Source organism: Neodiprion lecontei, chromosome 3 (genome assembly GCF_021901455.1).
Source record: "Neodiprion lecontei isolate iyNeoLeco1 chromosome 3, iyNeoLeco1.1, whole genome shotgun sequence".
Lineage (NCBI taxonomy): Eukaryota > Metazoa > Arthropoda > Insecta > Hymenoptera > Diprionidae > Neodiprion > Neodiprion lecontei.
The window spans coordinates 30,919,567-30,940,325 of NC_060262.1; the positions used below are offsets into that span (position 1 = coordinate 30,919,567).

Sequence of the window (20,759 nt, forward strand, 5' to 3'; positions counted from 1 at the left end):
AAAAGTCGAAACGTAAAACAAAATCATCGCAGCCTGCATAAGGTAATGAATCCTTCACGGGCTGTAAACTTTTCGTTTCATTTGTAAATTGAAAAATAAAACTCATTTCGCAATTCCAATATCCAATACTGGATTCTCAGAAAAATACACTGATTAGCAAAGCACAGAATTCGAAACTTACTTCGGGCAATCTGACGAGAAGATCATGGAAGCGACCTGGCTGCTGAGGCGCACTGTGTTCCACAAAACTGCGTAAGCAGCTCATATACCGCTCTTGGATTTGTTCCAATTCCAATGTACCATCTCGTGCTAAAAGTATGATTAAGCCAACAATTATTCGAAGAACATCATCAATTTACAGTGAGTTTAGATAATGAGATGGCCGTTCACGACGTTGATACGATAACAATAATCACGCATCTCGCTTGAAAGCATAAATTTTGGCATAACTGTAAGAGTAGAAAATGTGAAACAAGTATATTATTACGTATGCTGCGTGATGCACATAATGGTTATAGGTATAACAGCAAAGAAAAGGAGACTTACATTTCGCATCTCCATTTGCAGCAATTTAATAAAAGAGTGAAAGTTTAGAAATGATTAACATCAAAAGCAACACTTATAAAGTCGGAGAATAATGTACAAGAGCTGTGTTTCTTAGTCGAAAACTTCTCAACGAATTCGTTATTTTCAATTCTAGAGCTTACCTTGAGATAACATGGTGATGACTTTTAGACACACATATTCCTCCATTCTTAATTTCACCTGTCGAAACATGAGCGTCACGTACGTAATTTTTTCTACCATCAGTCCCACGTCTTGTCGCAATTGGTCCATGGTTATTGGCCTTCCCATCATACTTGTGAGACACGTTTGCAGAGTACACAAGTTATTCGAAACCTGTTATAAATATACATAAAATATCGTACTTGAGTGTCAATTGATTCCATTCAAACATCACGATAGTTATGCTATTGAAATAGCTTTGAAACAGTTCGCTCTAATCGTAGGAAATTCAACAGAAAACTGTGTTTCGTAAAAAAGCTGATCTGATTTTGGTGAGGGGACAGGGTGAAAAGGTTTCATTTCATGTGACATTGCAGTGTTGGATGCAGCGTTATTTTGGAGTAATTTCTGTTTACGTTGAAAAAGATTACGTTGGTCAACATACCTCTTCCGTAAAATCTGCACTCGTGCCGTCGCTACCGACGCCAGTCCATTTCTGTTGCCCGTGAATCGCTTGATAAGCAGAGGTGGTGAGCACCAGTAATTCGTGCCACTTGTGGGTGAGCAGCCTCGTATGCACTTCAACAGGCAGCTCAAGGTAAAAGGGTAACCTCTTGGTCCACTGCACCAATTTATACACTATACTGTCTCCTATCTGACACAACTTTTCACTTAAGTCTGACTTATGATCCAGTAGTTCATCCAAGTTCTGAAACATATTTGAGACTTTATTAGACATTTCATGATATCTCTTTCGCTAGCTGCGACGGTCGTGAGAAAATTAATATGTTATAACGACGAAGATATTGTTGAAAATTACTCAAGAACTTACCCTTAACGTGGCAATGTCTTGGAACTCGTCACAGTCTATGAGGGTTTGAATCATCGCGAGCGTTGCGTCCAAAGGGAATGCTCTATCCCTTGAACTGCTCACTGCGTTGTCTAGCCTTTGTCGTAAATGTACAACCTGAAAAATTATACAAATTTGTAATCACGAATCGCGTAGAATTATCGTGACTATAATTACAATGGTTCTACGATTTGCGCAATACATCTCGTGACGTCCCTTCCCTCATTGCGTTTTATTTTTCTTTTCTTTTGCAATTTTTACATACGGCTAGATTAATATGGTGATCGCCGCTTTATCTGCGTAAAATTATGAAAGTGCGGTTTCTGAATATAAACAATTGTTTTTAATGACATGTTCGTTTATGGACGGAAATTGGGCACGATTGCGTATTAGAAAGTGTACGAAGTAGGAACTTTTCATCCGCAATTGTATGATAAAATACCGCTAACGTTTCTTGTTTAACAATTGCCTTACATGCGACACAAGGATAAGTTCAACGGTAATCAACTGTGTGATCAGTTCATTATAAATGTTCCGATGACAACAGATAATTTAGGCTTATGTAAAAAGACTTTTATTGGGAAAGCTGAACGTCGTGTCGATTCGAGAAGGTGAGTAGTAAAATTGTAAGTGCGGATCGGCCGTGAGAGGCCAATAAGTCATAACTTGGCGGAGAAGGATGAGGTCAGTGTCCCCGTATGAACACTTTCACAAAGTTACGAAAGCAGCGGACAACTGCCTGACTTTGGCACCAGCTACCGTTGCGTTTCTGTTGTCCAACAACGTATTTTATCAGAAACTTGCGCAAATTTGAGACTGAAAATTTCAAATATTCTCATTTTTGACCTTCCAACGAGGAAAATATTGCTAGTTATAAAGTGACTTGTGTTGCAATGCTGTTTGAGACTAAAAATGTTAGGTATGATAACACAGGCCTACGAAATACAACTTTCAATCCCCCCCCCCAAATACTAATGTTTTTTCTTTAGGTATCTAGGTACGTTGAATGAAAATATATTTTATTTATACAAATATAAGCTATATTTTAATTGAACATACCTAAATACCTAAAAAAAATGCATTATTACTTGGGCGGAAATTGAAAGTCATACTTCGCAGATCTGTGTAATCATTCAACGAGTTGTACGTAAATATTCGCATTGATTTTCGTAGGAGAATTGGAAAAGGGCTTCGGTCAGAGATCTTTCGTAAGTTATACCGATTTCACTTTTGGCAATGGCCTTTGTGCTTAAATCAACGATATGATGGTCAAATGTTGCGAGCACCTTTATTCAACAACTGCAGCTGGAACAGCCACAGAAGGTTTGAAATTTCATTACGGTATGATGGAAAAATTCCTGAAAAAATCCTGCGAGTAGACTGAATTAACCACGCGAAATAGGAGCGCCTATTATCGCTGCATTTTCCGAAAGTACAAGTACCTCAAACACTTGAATTTACCAGAACTAACCGACTGAATTTCAGACTGAAACGGGTGGTTCGTATTTTCAGATAGTCAAATACATAAGAATAATCGAAATTCCTTCAAGTCGAGAATGCAGATTCATTTCTGAAGCGATGATAGTCAAACATATGCTAAAAACGTGGTAAGGTTTGTTATATTTGGCATTTCATTTACGTACCTGTATGTGTAAACAAAATACATATTTACGTATATAATTATGTACTTGAGGCCGCGAGTTAGCGTGCAGATATCTATGCCCTTTCGTCAAACATACGTAGGTACTTCAACACTGCGAAGGCGAGTGCGTAGATGCATGGTGAATATCGATAGGAGTATACGCGCAGCATGCACGTATCAGAGTTGGGATCGCGTACAAGCTTCTATCGCTTTCGTAACGTAAGAAACCTTGAGGTTTACGCAACGGAACGTAAGAAAGTGAAATTGCGCTGAGAGTTCATTCATTCCAAGCGAGTGAAACGAGGATACGGCCAGTATTCAAGCAGTCTATAATACTCGATATTTATAACTTCGCGAACGGGTATAAAGAATACGCTGGCAATCACACTGGATTCTTTGTTCCCCCCCAAAAAAAAACGACAATAATGTGGATAACGGAGATATAAAAATATGATTCTACAAAAGTATGAAGCGGAGAATTCACCAAACTCCAAGACGCGTGAAACCCTGCGACAATAATCATTCAAGGGAAAATATCCGGCTGGTCTTTACGATCTTACCTCGGAAGGATTGGTGAGAGCAGTCTTAAGAATGGTACCATTGACGAGGTGACCGGCGTGCCCCTGATGACCTTGAACACTCTGATGCCCAGAGGCAGGCTGCTGAGAGGTATTCTGTGATTCCGGACCGGATGAGCCTTTGTGATGCTGCATGAGGGCCCCGGCCAATTGCCCGTGTTGCTGATTATGCTGCGCCGCCGCCGCCGCAGCCTGTATGTGTTTCTCCAGCATCGTCGGCGCCATTGTACCCTTGGTCGCATTCAAAGACCCGGAACCATTTATTCCGCCCGTACCGCCAAGACCAACGCCGACGTTCATTCCCTTGTTCGTCTTCTTGTGTTTCTTGTACTTCACCTGTACATCGATACACAAATCACACACATCGATCGAATTTATTAATCTAAGTAGGTATACGTCCACAATGGAGCCCAAAAATCACCACCAGTGGTGTGATTTGTCCAAACACAGTGATCGGCATACTTTCACAATTAAATTCTTTCAACGCAGCTGAACTAAACTCGTTCAATGATCGATTTTCTATTTTACCAAAAATACTATAAGTTGTTTTTTCAACATTGGATTTGGTTACAATACTACCAATTCACTTGAATAAACCACACTTGAAACAGTTTTAACGTTTATTCGTTAAATCTTTCAACCTGCGAATCGCGTTGCTGCATTCATATAGATGGAAATCGAATGTTGGAACGAATGACGAATGGATGCATGAATTTACCTTGTAGAGGTTGTAGACAGCTCCGGAGTTGCGACCACCCGGCATTCTGTCCTCGCGAACCGCTTGGAGTACCATACCCTGTTCGATGCACTTTTTGAACCGACAGTATTGACACCGGTTCCGTTGGGCTTTCGTGATTTCACAAATGCCTTCGGCCACGCATGTGTATACTCTCCGATTCTGAACGGTTCTCTTGAAGAAACCCTTGCATCTGTAAACGTGAAACTTGTTCATAAAGTCCAAAGATTTCGCTAATTATTGTTCTTCCGCTTCTTTCCTCGTTACGATATTATCCGTAAACGCAACGCTCTCCTTTTAATAATTCTCAATACGCCTTACCTACGATAATAATATCTGTTGAGGATAATGAACGAAGTTGTTACCAAGTTACTGATCTCAAGTTCATCTAAACTTTAAACAGTGAGGATATGATGTATATTTTCATAGCTGCCCTTGCTTCGGTTTATCCTACTGTGATTACTGCCGTAAGTAGAACAAAATAATCATATGATAGTAGCCTAATCGTCATTTCATTAAAAATAAACCAGCGTCGTTAATATCAAGCATGAAGCTAATGTCCCTGGTGAAGATTTGTTTATTTCTAGTAGGTATTCGAGAATCCTTGAAAGTAGGCTATACTTGAACACGATTAAAATATCGTTTGTTATTGACAAATTTGAAAATTAACAACATAAGAAATGAGCTGAAATCGGTTAAACTTGTGTTTATAAGGTCAGAAAGTAACGACCAGCATACCGCAACAGGTATCCGATAACCCTTAATTACCAGCCTATCAATCAGTGCTGAATCGTGACGTTAAAAGCACGAATCGACGACGAGTCGCTTGAACCGAGTGACAGAATTCGATAGTGACACACGCACACAAAGAAACGTTGACTTACCCCTCGCAGGTAATGATGCCGTAATGGAGTCCCGTCGCTTTGTCCTCGCAGATCATGCATATCATCGGCTGTTCCTCCTCCTCGTGTTCCTGAGGCTGAAGAGACGGCGCCGATGGTGTTTGCGAGGGTGCCTCCGTCGTGACCATGTTACCATTTCTCGACCAAGGCTGGCTGGAACTCGCGGTAAGGTTGAGTGCTTGGATCTGCTGCGCAGCGGGGAGTTGAGAGAGATCGCCGGCCCACAGGCGTTCCATGTTCAGCGGGGGTCCGAAGGATTGCGACGTGCCCGGCGGTTTCCCCCTCGGTTCGGACCTGAGGTTCAGAAGGACGTGGGCCGCTGACTCCTCGGACGTGGAACTCGAAGCGGTTGTCGCTGTCCAGGAGGCGGTAGGAGTTGGCGTAGGTTCCAACGGTGGCACGGACCAAATCATCGTCCGAACGCCGCCGACCTCGCCCATGATCACCGATGGAGCCGGTCGCGGCGTAGCCGGGGCGACTCTTTGAGCAGGTGGTTTCATCCCTTCGTCTGAACAGGAGGAAAAGAATTTTTTCTGTTCAAACGATCGCTTGAGCTTCTTGTTTCAGTAGAGAAGATGTGCCGGTCTTGGTCTCAGCTGAGTACCATTTGTGGCCACATTCATTACGTCTAATCGAAGAATATGACCACAAATGGTACGGAGGTACTTTGACCAACGTATAAACACTCACGTTCAAACAACACGGTATCGAAAACCTCTGCTCAAAACTTGCTCGGAGTCGTACTTTAGTCATGTATCAGGTAATTGAAGAGATTTCATTTAATTCGAAAAGAATTGTATCGGAGAACTATTATTTGTCACGTTCAATGAAACTTTGTTGTAATTATCTTGATACTTTTCAAACCATAAAATTAGATTGTTTCACAAGATTTCACGAGTTCAACAAGTCTAGAAAATTAATTCTATAACAATATTTGCTCGTGATTTAGAAACAACGTGTAATATCTACCTGATGATACGAGTAAACGCGTCATTGCAAATAATATTATCTTGAATAAATAATTATACGAGTAAGATGCACTTCATCTTGTCCCGTGTGTTCCCGATACACTCATTGATTTCAGTTTGGCACATCCTCCCGCTTCTCGAACTCATTATAAGATGTTATTGTTAGTTCGGACGTATATAGTTTCTAATTTTTCAAACCATCCTGTTGCTGAGAAAATAAATTATTTAAGCCGAGTTATTTCCCCGATCGCTCCCCATGGCGTGATAAAAATTTTATATGCACTTCATGTTAATTGAAGAAGTAATATATCTAGTCAAAGTTGATTATCGTAAAAGCCGACGATGCTCGAACGATAAACTATTTCAGGATGCCGTGAACAGAACTTTGAATTGTCTGAAAAAATCCCCATACATCCTCCCACATGCTTCTTCTTACAAATCATTCTACTTACTCGACGCACCGGTTGCGCTGGATAGGTTTTGTCCAAAGTTCACAGCACTGCTGATCACTCCGTTTAGCAGTCTTGTGTCGTAGCCCTGAACGCCACGGTTCTGGCTCCAGAATTGATGATGGGCTAGTATGTGGGAAGGGACCGTTGGCGCTCGTTGCCGGGGTCCAGGCTGCTGATTGGCACACGAACTCGAACCAGAACCGGAACTAGCACCAGAACCACAGCCACCGGCGGGCCCACCGCCACCGGGATTGCCGGTACCAGGGCTCGGACTCTCGATCCGATTGACACTCGGCGAAGGGGTGCGGTGACTAGGGTGGCTCGATCCATCCCCGCGGCCTCCGCCGTCGAAGACCGAGTTGTCCGACTCTTCCTTGGGCTGCACCAGGTAGTGGCTATTCGTGCCCCGATCGGGGGTTTCGCCGCGGTGAATTTCCCGCGGGGTTGGGCTTGTGAACACGTTGGTGTGACTTTGGAGCGGCGATACGGGCGACGCGCTAGCTGCCGGAGTGCAAAACCGCTCCTCAGCACCCCTGGAGCTCGCCGCCTCGGGGAAGACGGAGTCGGGCGAGGCGCGGTCGGCCGTCACCTCCCTCGTGTCCGTGCCCCTCAGGTCTCGCAGGTCCCGAGTATCCCGGGGAGTCCCGGGACTCGGGCTGCTACGAATGCATTCCGTCTTCACTTTGACCACTGGACAGCCCGGCGAGCCTGGCATATTGTCCGGCGACGAAGTCGACGTGTCAGCTGCGCTTTCCCCTGAAACAGGAGAAACGATCTTAGATGGTGATGATTCAGATTTTTAAGGACTGCCATGTTCCGAGTGACTGTTCATTTTTTTTTTTGTTTTTTTTATTCACGCAGCTGAAAGTGGATGTACCGATTTGCCGAATCCTCGTATGTTCGATAATTACAAAATATTGGTGAGTAATACGGTTGGCGACATTCACGCAACGGAATTCATAAAAAAAAATTCAAAACTGACGAAAGAAAAAGGATATTAAATTAGAGCCACGTTGGCGATTCAGTTCAGAGACAAGACGATTACCTTTATGCATAATTCCGACGTATATTGAAAACAGTTTTCCAAATAATACAGTCTCTGATCTAATTACGCGATCTACCTCTTCGATTGTACTCGAAACATGAGGAAGGCGACATTATATTACCGATCTGTTAGGTATTTTCACATTGGATTAAACCTGTGACGAAAGTTTTGTTTCACACACAGGAGCCGAGTGTTATAATCTATAAATAGACCTGAGACCCTCCAGCAATTCCCATCGGTATAATAGCAGTTTCCAATTATCGCTATCATCGGCAAATTGACGATTAGCAACGCGAACTCGCTCTGTGTTGAGGATGGCAGCGCTGTGCTTGTGGCGTAGGTCATGGGAGGAATGCGGTTGACAAGGTCGATTGTTCGCCGTCCCTGAGCCCTGAGGCCAACTGTAATATTAGCTTATGACAATGCAGTGATCGTGTCGTGAATAAGCTTTATCTACTGCCAATGATACGGTTAACTACTGTGATGTATGTGTCTCACACAGTTCCCTAAGTTGTACGTACGTACTTAAATGTATAATGCCAAGTTATTAAACTGGTTATCCAACAGTTGCGTTCCTGATCTACGCAACGTGATGTCGCAAGTATATCAACGAAATAATTTGACATCAAGAATTATAGGCATGTACTATTTTACGGTACGTTTGCAAAATGACATCTTATCAATCGCTTTGGAGCATATACATTTGCGAAGTATTGCACTGCACGGACAGATAATTATTATTCTGTGAATCGCGAGCTGCGGAGTTTACGATCATTCCAACAAACGGCAAAAAATTGAACGGAATTGATTACCATACTTGTAATACCTGTTTCGTCAAATTTTCGAACTGAGTACACGTGTTTCTAGTGAGAATTTATTCGCTTCAATCCATGTATTCGTTTCCATCCGCGCAAATGTAACCTTTCGATGCTTATTCGATTTAATTTTTCATTGCAATTGCAAATCCGATTTAGTACTATTTATCCGAATGAATTCTTTTAAAAAAAGACAAATCACATGAATCAATCCAAATCGAGGAACACCATTTCTTTTCTTGCCAAACGAATTCTTCTTAAAAAATAGGAAACACTATATTCGATGAATTTTTACGACGTTACGGATTCCTTTATATTATGTGCAATTCCGTCCAATTTTTCGAGCGAGTTAACTAATTCATGAATTTATTTATATTCGGGGTGCACTTAAGTATAAATAAGAGTTCTAGCGACGGTAAACTCCAAGTCGGGCATGTCCTGCGCCTATGTCCGTCCAATCCTTCGGTTTATTCAGGTTTTTCTGAGCGATGCCGGATGATTTTGATATAGGCGACGGTATATGTTTCGTTCCATTCCACAGTTTATATCAAAGTGAATTTTCCAGGTTGAATAGAACGTAAAAAGAAGCCGATAGTTACCTGTAAAACCTTACTTGTAAAACCAAACGACAAAACTACCTACTCAACCAAATAAATCATGATATTATTGTATTTAGTGTACAGATTTGTGAATAATTGTTATAAATAAGCCATTTGACAAATTTATATATGTATGTATGTACTTAATCTGACAAAATATTAACCTCAAGCAGTTTTTAAAGATGTAATTGTAGGAATTGTTTCGTATTGAAAAGTAAAAGCAAAATTCCTTTCTATTCGTTTCTACACTCGGATCACTTTATTTTCGATTCGTACTTGTACGGATTACCCGATAAAGAAACTAGGTTGGATCGAATTAAAAAATCTCAATCCGTTTGAATTCAAAAGCCGAACGGAGATTGCAAAATATTTGAAACGTCGATACTCGAAGCACGATTTACAGGCCACGGTTCGACACAGGATCATTGTTCGTTTATCTAATTATTATCCATTCCTCTCGTCGCGGTTTCGGTACAGTTAGAGATCACGGTCAGCCAGAGAATCGGATTCGACGGTCCGTACTTCCTGCGACTCTTTGTTCGGCCGAATGCGTGGACATTAACGATTTTTATTGCAGAGCTCGGGATAGTTTTTCACGAGGATCCCGTGAATCATCTATTCTTCATTGTCGCAGAACGTTACTTTGACCCCCACATACTATACATGTACCTTTCGTAATGCCGTTTCTGCACCGGGGCAACGACACCAGAAGAAGTCGCACAACGCGGTCTCAAGTTCCGCATGATGACCCGCACGCAGGAAATTGCGTCGTACCTAAACCGCTGCATACGTGCAAGCCCAGGTCCATGACGACAAATTTTCACCTGTTGGTTCAGCGTGTCTTTATCTGCACGTTATTTCTAGCCTCTCATGCTGTTTTATAGAGGTAAAAAACGAAATCTTATCACAAAAACACCTTTCTATAAGCAAACTGCCGCATGATGCACCCACCTGAGAAACTGTGGGAGACAACTATCTTCATGTTATTTTACGAAAATCATGCAGGACAGGTGCACGGTAAGCGAGTAGAAACTTTTTCGTAATCGTGACTACAGTAATTAGGCAAGGGACAATTGGTTGTGTCACGTTGTCGCGTGAAAGTTGCGTACAAAAGTACTACCTTACGGTTTTTAACCGAATAATAACCGGCGTATTAAACAGTCTTTGATAGTATAATTGAGGATGCGGGAAACCAGATCAGGTTCAACCGATCGCATTAATGCCAAACTATGAATAACACAAAATCACGCCAGTGATGAGAATACTTGTAATATCCGTCTAGCTAACGAAGATGAAGAATGAAGATTAGTTCCCAAATGTATGAAAACGTAAATTCACTCCGTACGTATTGTATAATCTACACTGTCAACGAGTAAAAGTATAAAGTAAAAAATGTAAGATAGCATTTAATTCAAACGGCAGATCGGTAATTTCCATCTTCAATTTTCAAAGCAAAATTGACTGAAAAGTGTAAGTTCGTGATCGAAACTCACGGGCCTGCTTAGCTGGCACATACACATCGCGATACGGTACGTGCAAGATAGAAGTAGATACCAAACGTTACATGATATCAGGCTGCATTCGATACGGTCGTATCTGCAAAGTAATTAATAGCATTCCACGATTATTCGCAAGCCTCGTCGCGGAGTTGCCGCGATGACGGAACGGACGATTGTAAGCAGATATGATGGTCCGCCGCTGTCTGACCTGTGCGAGGCTAAACCCCTGAATTATCAGTAGTACAGACCGTATTGCGTCGCGCACGGCAAAAGTGGTAAAAGTCGGGATCGTCAGCCGCGCCGCTTTGCATCGGCAGTGACGGCGCGGTGGTAGAAATCGATTAGAAAAAATTCGACAAAGTCTGACTGTCGATGAAGTTTTGACAATTTGAACGAATCGTAATGTACATACTATACGATATACTTTCCGATGGCATTCGTCGATCAAATTTGAAGGGTACAAGGGCATTGTACAACTGTATCCCGATATTTGTTGAAATTTATAAGGTGCCCTACGAAGTAAAGGTGCATATCACGTATACACGTTCTTTGCGAATTCACACGCCATGAATCATTAAATTTAGTCGACCGAAACCTGCACTCAGTTTTTCATTGGGTTTAATTGAACAAAGTGTCAAAGTTTCACCCGGATGAATATCGAGGCTAGATTTATTATAGTACTTAATCGGCGCAAAGTTTGACGGTTATAAGGTTGGGTTTAATTATCCGCGTGGTGTCAGAACGTCCGAATCAGTGCAGTGTGACGAGATAAACCCGAGACGTAGTATATATCCTTCACATCACCGATTTGGAGGACGCGTGTCCTTCGCATAAGAATGCTAAAAATACGAGCGAATTTTCGTGAATCCTTGGTCCTTCGTGGATAAGAAATTTTAAACAATATCTATTTTATGCTCGCAGTGCTTACGAGCAAGGTGACCAAACATTACTAGTCTTTTCTCGTCTGCACCGTGCAGCATTAGAACATGCCAACAGCGTATCCTAGTTCCAACGGAGTGCAATTATCCGAACTCAAAGTTATTCAATTATACGAAACACGACTAAAGTTTGCACTTGACGGTCCTATAATAGAGATTTCGCGCAAAGACAAAAATACCACGAACTATTAAGAGATTCGCATAATTGGTGGTATGCGAGTGACGATTTGATGCAACGTTATAGCTGCAGATAAGGTGCAAGTAGAAAAACTATAACTGTAGATGAATCCAGGAAGTGCCGAATTAACGCAATGCAACCACACACGCCTCGTTGACCCAAAGAGTAGTTTATTCGAGTTCATTAATTCAGGGAATGAAAGATGGGAAGCAGAAGCTGGTAGTTTGATAGAGGTGAGAATAAATGTGAATAGAAAGATGACGTTTTGCGTGATATAATCAATTTGGAGCGAGATGTTGTTTCCATCTGGAGACGAATAACCCCGAAGGGAAATAAATAGTTACAGAGTAAGCTCTTACCATCACTACTGCATCTGGAATCAACCTTTCTCCTTTTCAACTTGAGGTCTTGAAACAAGCTCATGTTGTCTAGCTCACACGGGCTGCTCGTAAGGGTCATAATTCCTGTAATCATAAAATAAGAAATTGCTCAGTAAAGTCCACCTCGTGGGTGAATAGTGATACGATTACTCCTCGAGCGAAAAAAAGAGAACAAAAGAAAAGAATTAAATTTGACATCCCAATTCGATGGAGTTTCGTACTGTAACAAATTTTAGAGTTTCACGGATGACTGTAAGTCGATGAGATTAACGTGACAACCTTTATCGGGTGTAAGTATAAGGAAGTTTTCAGATTACGGTTAAATTGCGAGCCAGCTTTGAAGCCGCTAATACGTTGAAAGTGTGGGACGGAATGGATTCAACCATTGAATACCGTGGCAACGTAATTATCCTTCTCGCAAAGAATAATCACGATACCTGCACACTGATTTACTCGGGTAACGAATTAGAGCATCGGATGTGTCGACAACGCGCGTTTCTCTCGTACCGGCAAGTACGTCTATAATAAATTACGCCACCAGCTGGCAGGAGATGCGCTTTCTGTGTCGCCGGCTTTAACTCCTCCGGGGTTTCGAGCCGTTCTACGACGAGCAGTTGCAGTCGCAGCTGGTACCAGTTCGCACTCAAGCAACGCACATGTTCGTTGTTTTAAAAAACAACCGATGCCTTCTTTCACTGTTTACGGCATTGACGAAGATTGAACTTACAGCTCCGTACGATCAACAGGATGATTTCCATCACAGAATTGTTTCAGTTTCTTACAGTTCAAAGCTTGTACTAATCTTCAGAATCATACTATCAATAGAATGTGAGGAAACGAAATTCGATGAAAGATAGGAAAGGATTATCGATGTATCGCACAGGAGGATATAAATTCCCACTCATCGAATTGAAATATAGACGTAGGTTGAGATGTAAGTATCGTGATCCGTATGTGCATTAATACGTACGAGAACAGGTATATACAGTTTCCGCGATTGCGAAAAAAAGGGATCGTTCAATGAAACAGGCGCGTAAGAGGTACGTACATAAGTGCAAAGCAATCACTGTTGGCATCGAACTTCGAGATGCGTCAACACGCGTTGAATGCCACAGCGTGATAATAAACATGCGTTCAAGGCGATATAAATGTTATGACGAACACATCGTAGTGCAAGAGGAGAAAGGAAAAAACATACCTACTATTATCACGTAGAATGACGAGGACGATGACGATGACGAAGGATGAAACGACCAGTGCGAAAAGAAAAGAAACCAGAGAAAAGATGGAAAATGAGAGCAAAAGAAAAAGAAGAGGAAAATCCGTGTAAACTCTCGACGAGCAACCTCGAACCGCAGAATTCGCTGCAACACCCCAACGAGAAAAAATGATTTTTTATCGCCCCCTCCAGACCAGGGAACGTGGAGTACGAGAGTGTGAATCTAGCTTGACGCCGACGTGCCGGAGGGCTAGCTGGCTAGGCGAGAGCTAGGCGAGAGTGTGTGGGTGAAGCGAAAGAGCGCGCTCACGCTGCCGGCACACCGAGAAGGCAAACAGGCAAACAGGCAGGCGCACGCGCGTTGCGCGCTGCTGCAACGGGGTCCTTGCTCCCCGTGCCGTATGTGGGTCACCAGGCGCACACACGACGTGAGTCGTTGCGTAAGCCGTGCATGCACGCGCCATTGCTTGTCGTTGTAAGCCACCCAACCTAACCCAACGCTCGTTGACGTAACCCAACCTGCCCCCTGTCTAACTGGTATACAGCCTCGGTGTCAGCCGGTTGGTTGGATGGACGGATGGATGGTGGTGAGTGCGACGTCAGCCCCGAGGCGTCGTCGCGGCGGTTAAAAAACTTCTTTTCATTTTCTAAATTCCATTTTACCGGCCTCGCAGCACGCCCGAAGGCTGCACTCGAACGGATATCCTTCGCAGGACGACTCGAGCTTTCGTCCCAACTATGGGACAACCAATCCGTGATGCCGTTCTTCTTGTTTCAGGGAAAATACAAAGATAGAAAGAAAGAGCAAGCGTGTAGATCAGTTCGATTTGTCACGGCTTTAAGAGGGTGCTCTGGTCGATTTCGGCGTGACGTATGTATCTCCAAATATCGAAGTCCGCGTATCTGAAACGCAAAAAAGGGCTTAACAGTCTCATTCTATACGCAATTCTGAACAAAAACACTCCAAAGAATTTTCATTTGACGCAGAAATTGAGAAATGACACGGATTTTACGAAATTACAATAGTAAATCATAAGTCCTTATTTGCGTTTGAGATACGTGGACCGTGATATTTGGATATATATACGTCAACGTCGAAATCGACCAGGGCACCCCCTTAAGGGATCCATAACCGGGAGCAACGTCATCTTTTTTTCCTCGTGCTCTTGCAGATGAGAAAGTGAAACAGATTTCGAACTGAGAATCGACGACGTAAGAGTATTTAATCTCTGTTACCTGAACAACTTATGTGTGCAAACCTCGAACGTGATTTTTCGAAATGAAATGCGGCAGTATCGAGATGAAGGTGCAGGAACCGCAAGCTCATTCGAATTAGATATGATGGACAGAATATACGTCGCAAGATACAAGTCGCTACTTGTACTTGGTAGTATCCTTTTCTCGATAGTGAACTCAATGCTAGAAATGTCGGTAATACCAGCCTGATATTCTTACAGAGTAGTCGATTTCGAGATATACAGATTCCGACCGAGCAGGCGTCATTTACCGGTGGTAACTGGCCACTCTATGGATCGATAGAAATACTGCAAGGTCCTGCACGTAGGTTAGCATCAGGCACTGGTATCGGACTCTCCGGTCGTGTCATGAATAAAACGTCAATTGGTTAGAGACAAGAGGCCGAGCGGCTCGCGGAGCGACTTAACGGTGCCGAGCAACAGATAGTGAAAGTTTGTCTCCCACGCTAGACATCCTAACCGTCTTGCCCCCCACTGGTCCTACCAAGTTCGCTCTAGCCACGTCCGCACTCCGAACGGATAGGTGTGGGATTCACGGCGCAACGGAAATCCTCGGCAGGAATTGATATTTCCGAATTCGAATTCCCGCAACGCGGCACTTGTCGCTGGGTCGATTTCCTGTCGGATCAGGGTCCAAGAATGCGTCGGCGACAACTCACGTCAGCGGCATCATGAACGCGGAACCAGAACTGTTCGTAATCATTTGCTCGAAATCAGTTCGTCATTTGTCTCTTTCAATCTGGTATTTCCTTTGTCTTTATACGAATATGTATATGTTTATACGTATTCAGACCAAGGTCCACTCAATTACCCGCTCCTTGAGGTAACCGTAGATTATTTTTCCGAGGATCTATTTCCGAGGTCATACGGCAAGGATGTTTCGTACTTCTACCCAACTGTCCGGTATTAGATATTGAATTTGTTAAGGTATACACACCGGGAGATTACGACTTACGCCTACCCCCCTCCCCTCCGCCCCGGTTACCTTTACTCCTTTCAATTTGCCGTAAGAAAAGTGAACCAGGTTAGGTTAGGTTAGGTTAAGTTAGGTGAGGTGAGGTGAGGTGAGGTGAGGCGAGACCGGTGGTATAATAGAAACTTTCACTGCTGAGGTTCAACGTACCGACTCTCACCGACTGCCGTTCTCACTCTCGAATCGCTCCTCTGTCTCTCCGTACATACAGCTAGCTAGCTAGTTCCTTCTCAAGATGGGTTTGTACTTGAAAGTTCGTCTGGCTACAACAAGGCGAACGTTACGTTAGGACGCACGTGCTTCTACCACCGCAGTAGGACAATCATTTTTATACTCTCACGTAAGCTTACTCACAGCCTGTAGTGAAATTCGACGGCAGTAACAATACGTAGGGATGCGTGAGAAATGGTCGAGCAGGAAATGATAGGGATCAGATACCTTTTGCAGGATCAAAGATAACTGCAAAGTGTATAGAACTTGGGTTAGAGCGGGGAATTTCTCGAAGTAGAAAACGAAAGTTACGTGCACACGTGTTACGTACGTATAATACGTGCATGCACACATGTCCGAGTGAACAGACTTAACGAGTTACCTATTATGCTTGGCACACATGCGTGAGTTTTGAAATTTGTAAAGAAAAAATTTTTTTCCCAGCACCAACACATTCATGGTCAGGGTTCTTTTGCGGGGTTTATTTGCCTCTCGACGTACTGCAGCGAGTCAATCAGATAAAGTTGGTCGGCCAATAACGTGGCCCAACACTACGAACGTTCAAATATCAAGGCCGATATTTGTCAGATGTCTAAGAATTTCGAAACAAATCTTGCACACACAAGCATCGTTCGTGTATCGTACGTACACGCGTATGTTTCAACACCGCGGCACCGGTTCGAAGCATTGGTACATAACCGCCTCCTCCAGCTATTCAGTCGATCCGGGAATCGCGAATTTAGAATCAAGAAAGAATCGTTGACTTGGCTCGGTGGGCTTACTCGTTGCAAAATCGATATGACGCGTGCCTAAACTCATGGGGAAAATACAGGGAATTGCAGAGTCGTCCGGTATTCGTAATTGCTTTTAATCCCTCAGGTGGCGGAAGCACGTAGAAAAGGAAAATTACCCTTAGAGACAAAACTTTGAACAATATTCCTAATCGCGCGTCCGCACGTCTGCATTATGCATCATGTAATGCTTGTATACATATGCATCAGCAGATAACGTATACATGCAGGATGTATATACCTAGAAGCATGTATACGTAGGTATGGCATGTACTTGAGTGCTGAAGAAAGAATATATACGGCGGGTCGGTTTATCTATACCGGTAATTCGCAATTGTAATTTGCACCCAGCGAACCATGCAGGAGTGTTGAAACCGTGTCATGGTGTTAATAACCTGCGGTAAGTACTCCCCTCCGAACTTCGAAACCGTTGAATGCTTGTTAAAGCAAAAAAGGATCCCGTTGCTCCGCGTAATTATTTAGAAAGTTAAAAAAATTAAATACTTCCGTACCTAAATGTCTGCCTTGGAGGACGCTCATCTTTGCACACATTTTACGACACCTTTATCCAAATAAATCCATTGGTTTTTCCGTTCTTTAGTTAATTTTTTTTTTTTTTCTCCTCGTTTTCCTTGATTAAACAATACTTATTACTAGCACTCCGGTATTATAACTTTACAAGCGTTCTACCCGCCACTCTTCACTACATTGTTATACATACATTGACACGTCTAAGACAGTCGTTTCTGTCCTATATTGCAAAGACGATCTAAGGTCGTTCGTCGGATGTTGAATAATGTTTTCCAAAGAAAAATCAAACCGGCGATAAAATTACTCCATAATATCACGTTTACTTTGTCACTTTTCCTCATTTTCATATCCACACTGCGAGAATAAGGCGTATACAACTGAAACATATCCGGTCACTGCGTTCCGCGATGCATACGAAGATTAGAAGGTACGAAACGAAATAACAAGTAGGTGACTTCTGCGTTAAGCGCGCGTCAATTAATCACCGGGGAAAGTTCTTCGCACGATAAATGCCATAGCGTCTGGCCCCGGCAGGTTGTGGTTCCACTCTCGATAAAGCCGCGCACAAAACTCAAGCGACGACTTGGCACAGGCGAAGAGATCGCCGGCAAAGCGCTCCGACGTCACCTGTTCCGCAGACCGACAAACGGCACGGGGTGCTTCTGACGCCAACTACCCGTTGCTCGACGATCTCCGCTGATCTCGGTAGCAGTCGGCGAGGAATACGCGTGCTAATTTGCTCAGCGTTCGAGCCCTGGAGGGCGCCAACCGGAGACTCCTCGTTCAGTTTTTGGCGTCCAGTCGGGTTCGGGCCACGCGGTGGGAACCGGGTGGTGGAAACGATGACCTCGATACCGTCGCTGATCCTCCAATCCCGAGCTCAATGCCAAAAGGCCCGCGTCGCTTTCACTGGCGAACCACAAACGGTGCTCGCACCATTTATCGGTACCACTTGCGAACACCGTAAGCGAGCGGTTGACGGTACCGAAATCACGATGGTCTGCAAGAGTTGCGGCACGTTTGAGGATCCCTTTCGCGAATTTCGAGCCTGCGATTGAACTGGTAAGAAGGAATACGCGCGGGTAGATCAGTTCTACTTAATGCTAAATCATACGATGACATAGGTACGATAACTTGGTGGTGCTCCGAGTTCGAAACGTCTGCAATTTCGTCGAATATTTCAACGATCATCGGACTTTCCAATATTCCAAAAGCAGATACATATAATGCGGGGAAATTTCATCGCTCAATGTTCTTCTCGTCTTCGTCGATGTCTTGTTGGTTATTATTCGAAGAAACCGCGGTGTTTTCGGTCGCTGTTGCAGCAGCGGTAGCCGCTTATTCTGGCTTAGGAATAGCATCCGCCCACCTAAAGACTGGACGACAGTTACGAGGCAGACTTACGAGAAGCGAGTTGGTTAACCTTGTTGGAGGGGATTCCACCGCCCCCCTCCCTGCCATACCGCTCGCGGTTTTTTACCACGGTATCCAGGATTATCTCGTACCGGAACACCGCCTGCAGGTATAGGTATACATAAACTTCCGGCGATTCTGCACCGTTCTCGCTCTCGATTGACGCGGAGCCGCGGGTAACTGGATTTTCGAGTGTTTCACTTTTAACCGAAGAAAGTAACGAAAGTTTATTGCGGATGAAAGTTCCGAAAAAAGATGCGACTCCGGCCGTGTAGTGGGAGACTCAGACGTCGGAGAAGGAGGAGGTACCACTAAGGGGAAGGGGAAATGGAGAGCGGAGAGCGGAGTCGTTCGGTTCTGCCGATAATTCGTTTCGTCTCTCCGTGCATTAATCCAATAAATTTACAATGACTTTTCGACTTTACGTATCGACGGAAATTTACCAATTTCCCAGAGCTGGCTAATTTTTGATTTTTTTTTTCTCTGATTAATTTTTATCGCACTTGTTATCAAGGTCAACAACTCTTGAATCTGCGGTTCTCGTTTAATATAATCGAACGAAATTTTATTATACGTTGAAAGAAGAGAGATAGCGCGACTTGTTTACGCGGTTAGTTGCAAAGTTGTATATATAGGTACTAGATAATCGTAAAAGCTTATTTTTCCCACATTGCGATCTAAGAACACTTAAAATGGTTTTCCGTATATTTTTTTTTTTTTTTTCAACTTTTTGAACGAATTTTCAGTACTTGACGAAATATTTCCACGTGGCAACGATTGTCTTCGGTGCGAATTGATACTCGCATAACTGTCGTCCCGGAAGAATATGTGTATCAATATTTTCTCCGTGACTAAGCAACAGTCAACTGTTGCTCTTATAGATATATACGAATATAGCAATTGGCCTGAGTCCAAAAAACCGATGACTCCTTGGTATACGAGTGAAAAATATGTAATGAACATACTGTGCAGTTCTTTATTATACACATCGAGTATCCGAGAACGTTACGCACAAATTTCAAGCCTACCGGAAATACAATTCACGATTCCTCACAAATAGAGCCGCGCAAGAGGACCAGCACTCGGTGTTCTTGGCCATGTACGTGGACACGCAAGTTACCTACGGCATACATCAGCATATATGTATATAAATTTATACCACGGATGAGAACAGCGCCAGCATCGCGTCGTAGGCAGTGCAACGGCAACTGGCCATGGCACACTTACGAATGTCAATCACACCGTATATACCGTGCACACTTCGCACACTTTACCCTTTTCCTGTGTGTTTGTCAGCTATGTACGCCGTAAATCTAGTCGTAGCTGAACGTATCTCGCAGAGTTTAGCGAGAATACGATTGGGTTGAAGAGGAGAGCATCCTGCATCTTGCGTCCTGCATCTCTTGCAGTTATCATGCGACTTGCGAATGTCCAAGCACATGGGGAAAAGGTGAAAATAATTGATGTGTGTGTTTTACAGAATTGAATCCGCCGATTTACGATGTTACGCAATACTGCAAAGGATGCGAAACTTGTCATTGTCACGCGGTGAAATATGCTCTCGCACCTTTTCGTCGAATAAGATTTTAATTTATCCTACCGAGCATCGGTGATTTCACCTTTGCTAAGTTCCATACACGCATTGCGCGTGAATATAAACCACGTATTTTTACCTCTTTTTTTTCACCTTGTATAATTCGTACCCGATTTATCGTTTGAAAGTTTTTTTTATCCACGTTCGTGTCGACATACCTCCCTGCAATAACGCTGTATGCTTGTATACAGAAAAATAAGTATCGAAATATATCTCTGCGTGTATATACTTTCGCAATGTGTAATAAAAACCTTGCAAACTACGCACGCATTGCTGCATCGGGTAGCCCGCTTGTGGATTTTATAGTGTAAACAATACGATAGTCGGGATCCGTGAAGAAAAGGTCCCGAAAAACGTCAAGAGCTCCTGTATTTGTACAAAGCAAGATATGATTGTAGATACTCCGAAACCGATTGCGGAGCCAATACGACAATACGAGCAGTCGATAATTATATTCACCTTCG

At 43.3% G+C, this 20,759-nt stretch overlaps 1 protein-coding gene across 5 annotated transcripts in view; it reads right to left on the reverse strand.

Moving 5' to 3' along the window:
- Nucleotides 1-20,759, reverse strand: part of LOC107225267 (hormone receptor 4) — a 117,634-nt gene that overhangs the window by 8,444 nt on the left and 88,431 nt on the right. For 3 of the 5 annotated variants that reach the window (XM_046735398.1, XM_046735397.1, XM_046735400.1), the window contains 9 exons: nucleotides 12,288-12,392; nucleotides 6,855-7,610; nucleotides 5,417-5,942; nucleotides 4,515-4,725; nucleotides 3,779-4,132; nucleotides 1,559-1,693; nucleotides 1,172-1,435; nucleotides 708-900; nucleotides 182-309 (listed from right to left, as the gene is read on the reverse strand). In XM_046735398.1, the coding sequence (XP_046591354.1) occupies nucleotides 182-309; nucleotides 708-900; nucleotides 1,172-1,435; nucleotides 1,559-1,693; nucleotides 3,779-4,132; nucleotides 4,515-4,725; nucleotides 5,417-5,942; nucleotides 6,855-7,610; nucleotides 12,288-12,387 (2,667 nt within the window). In that variant the 5' untranslated portion in view covers nucleotides 12,388-12,392. Of the gene's footprint in view, nucleotides 1-181; nucleotides 310-707; nucleotides 901-1,171; nucleotides 1,436-1,558; nucleotides 1,694-3,778; nucleotides 4,133-4,514; nucleotides 4,726-5,416; nucleotides 5,943-6,854; nucleotides 7,611-12,287; nucleotides 12,393-17,269; nucleotides 18,021-20,759 lie in introns of those variants that run through there. The other 2 variants (XM_046735396.1, XM_046735395.1) reach the window with 2 other exon arrangements.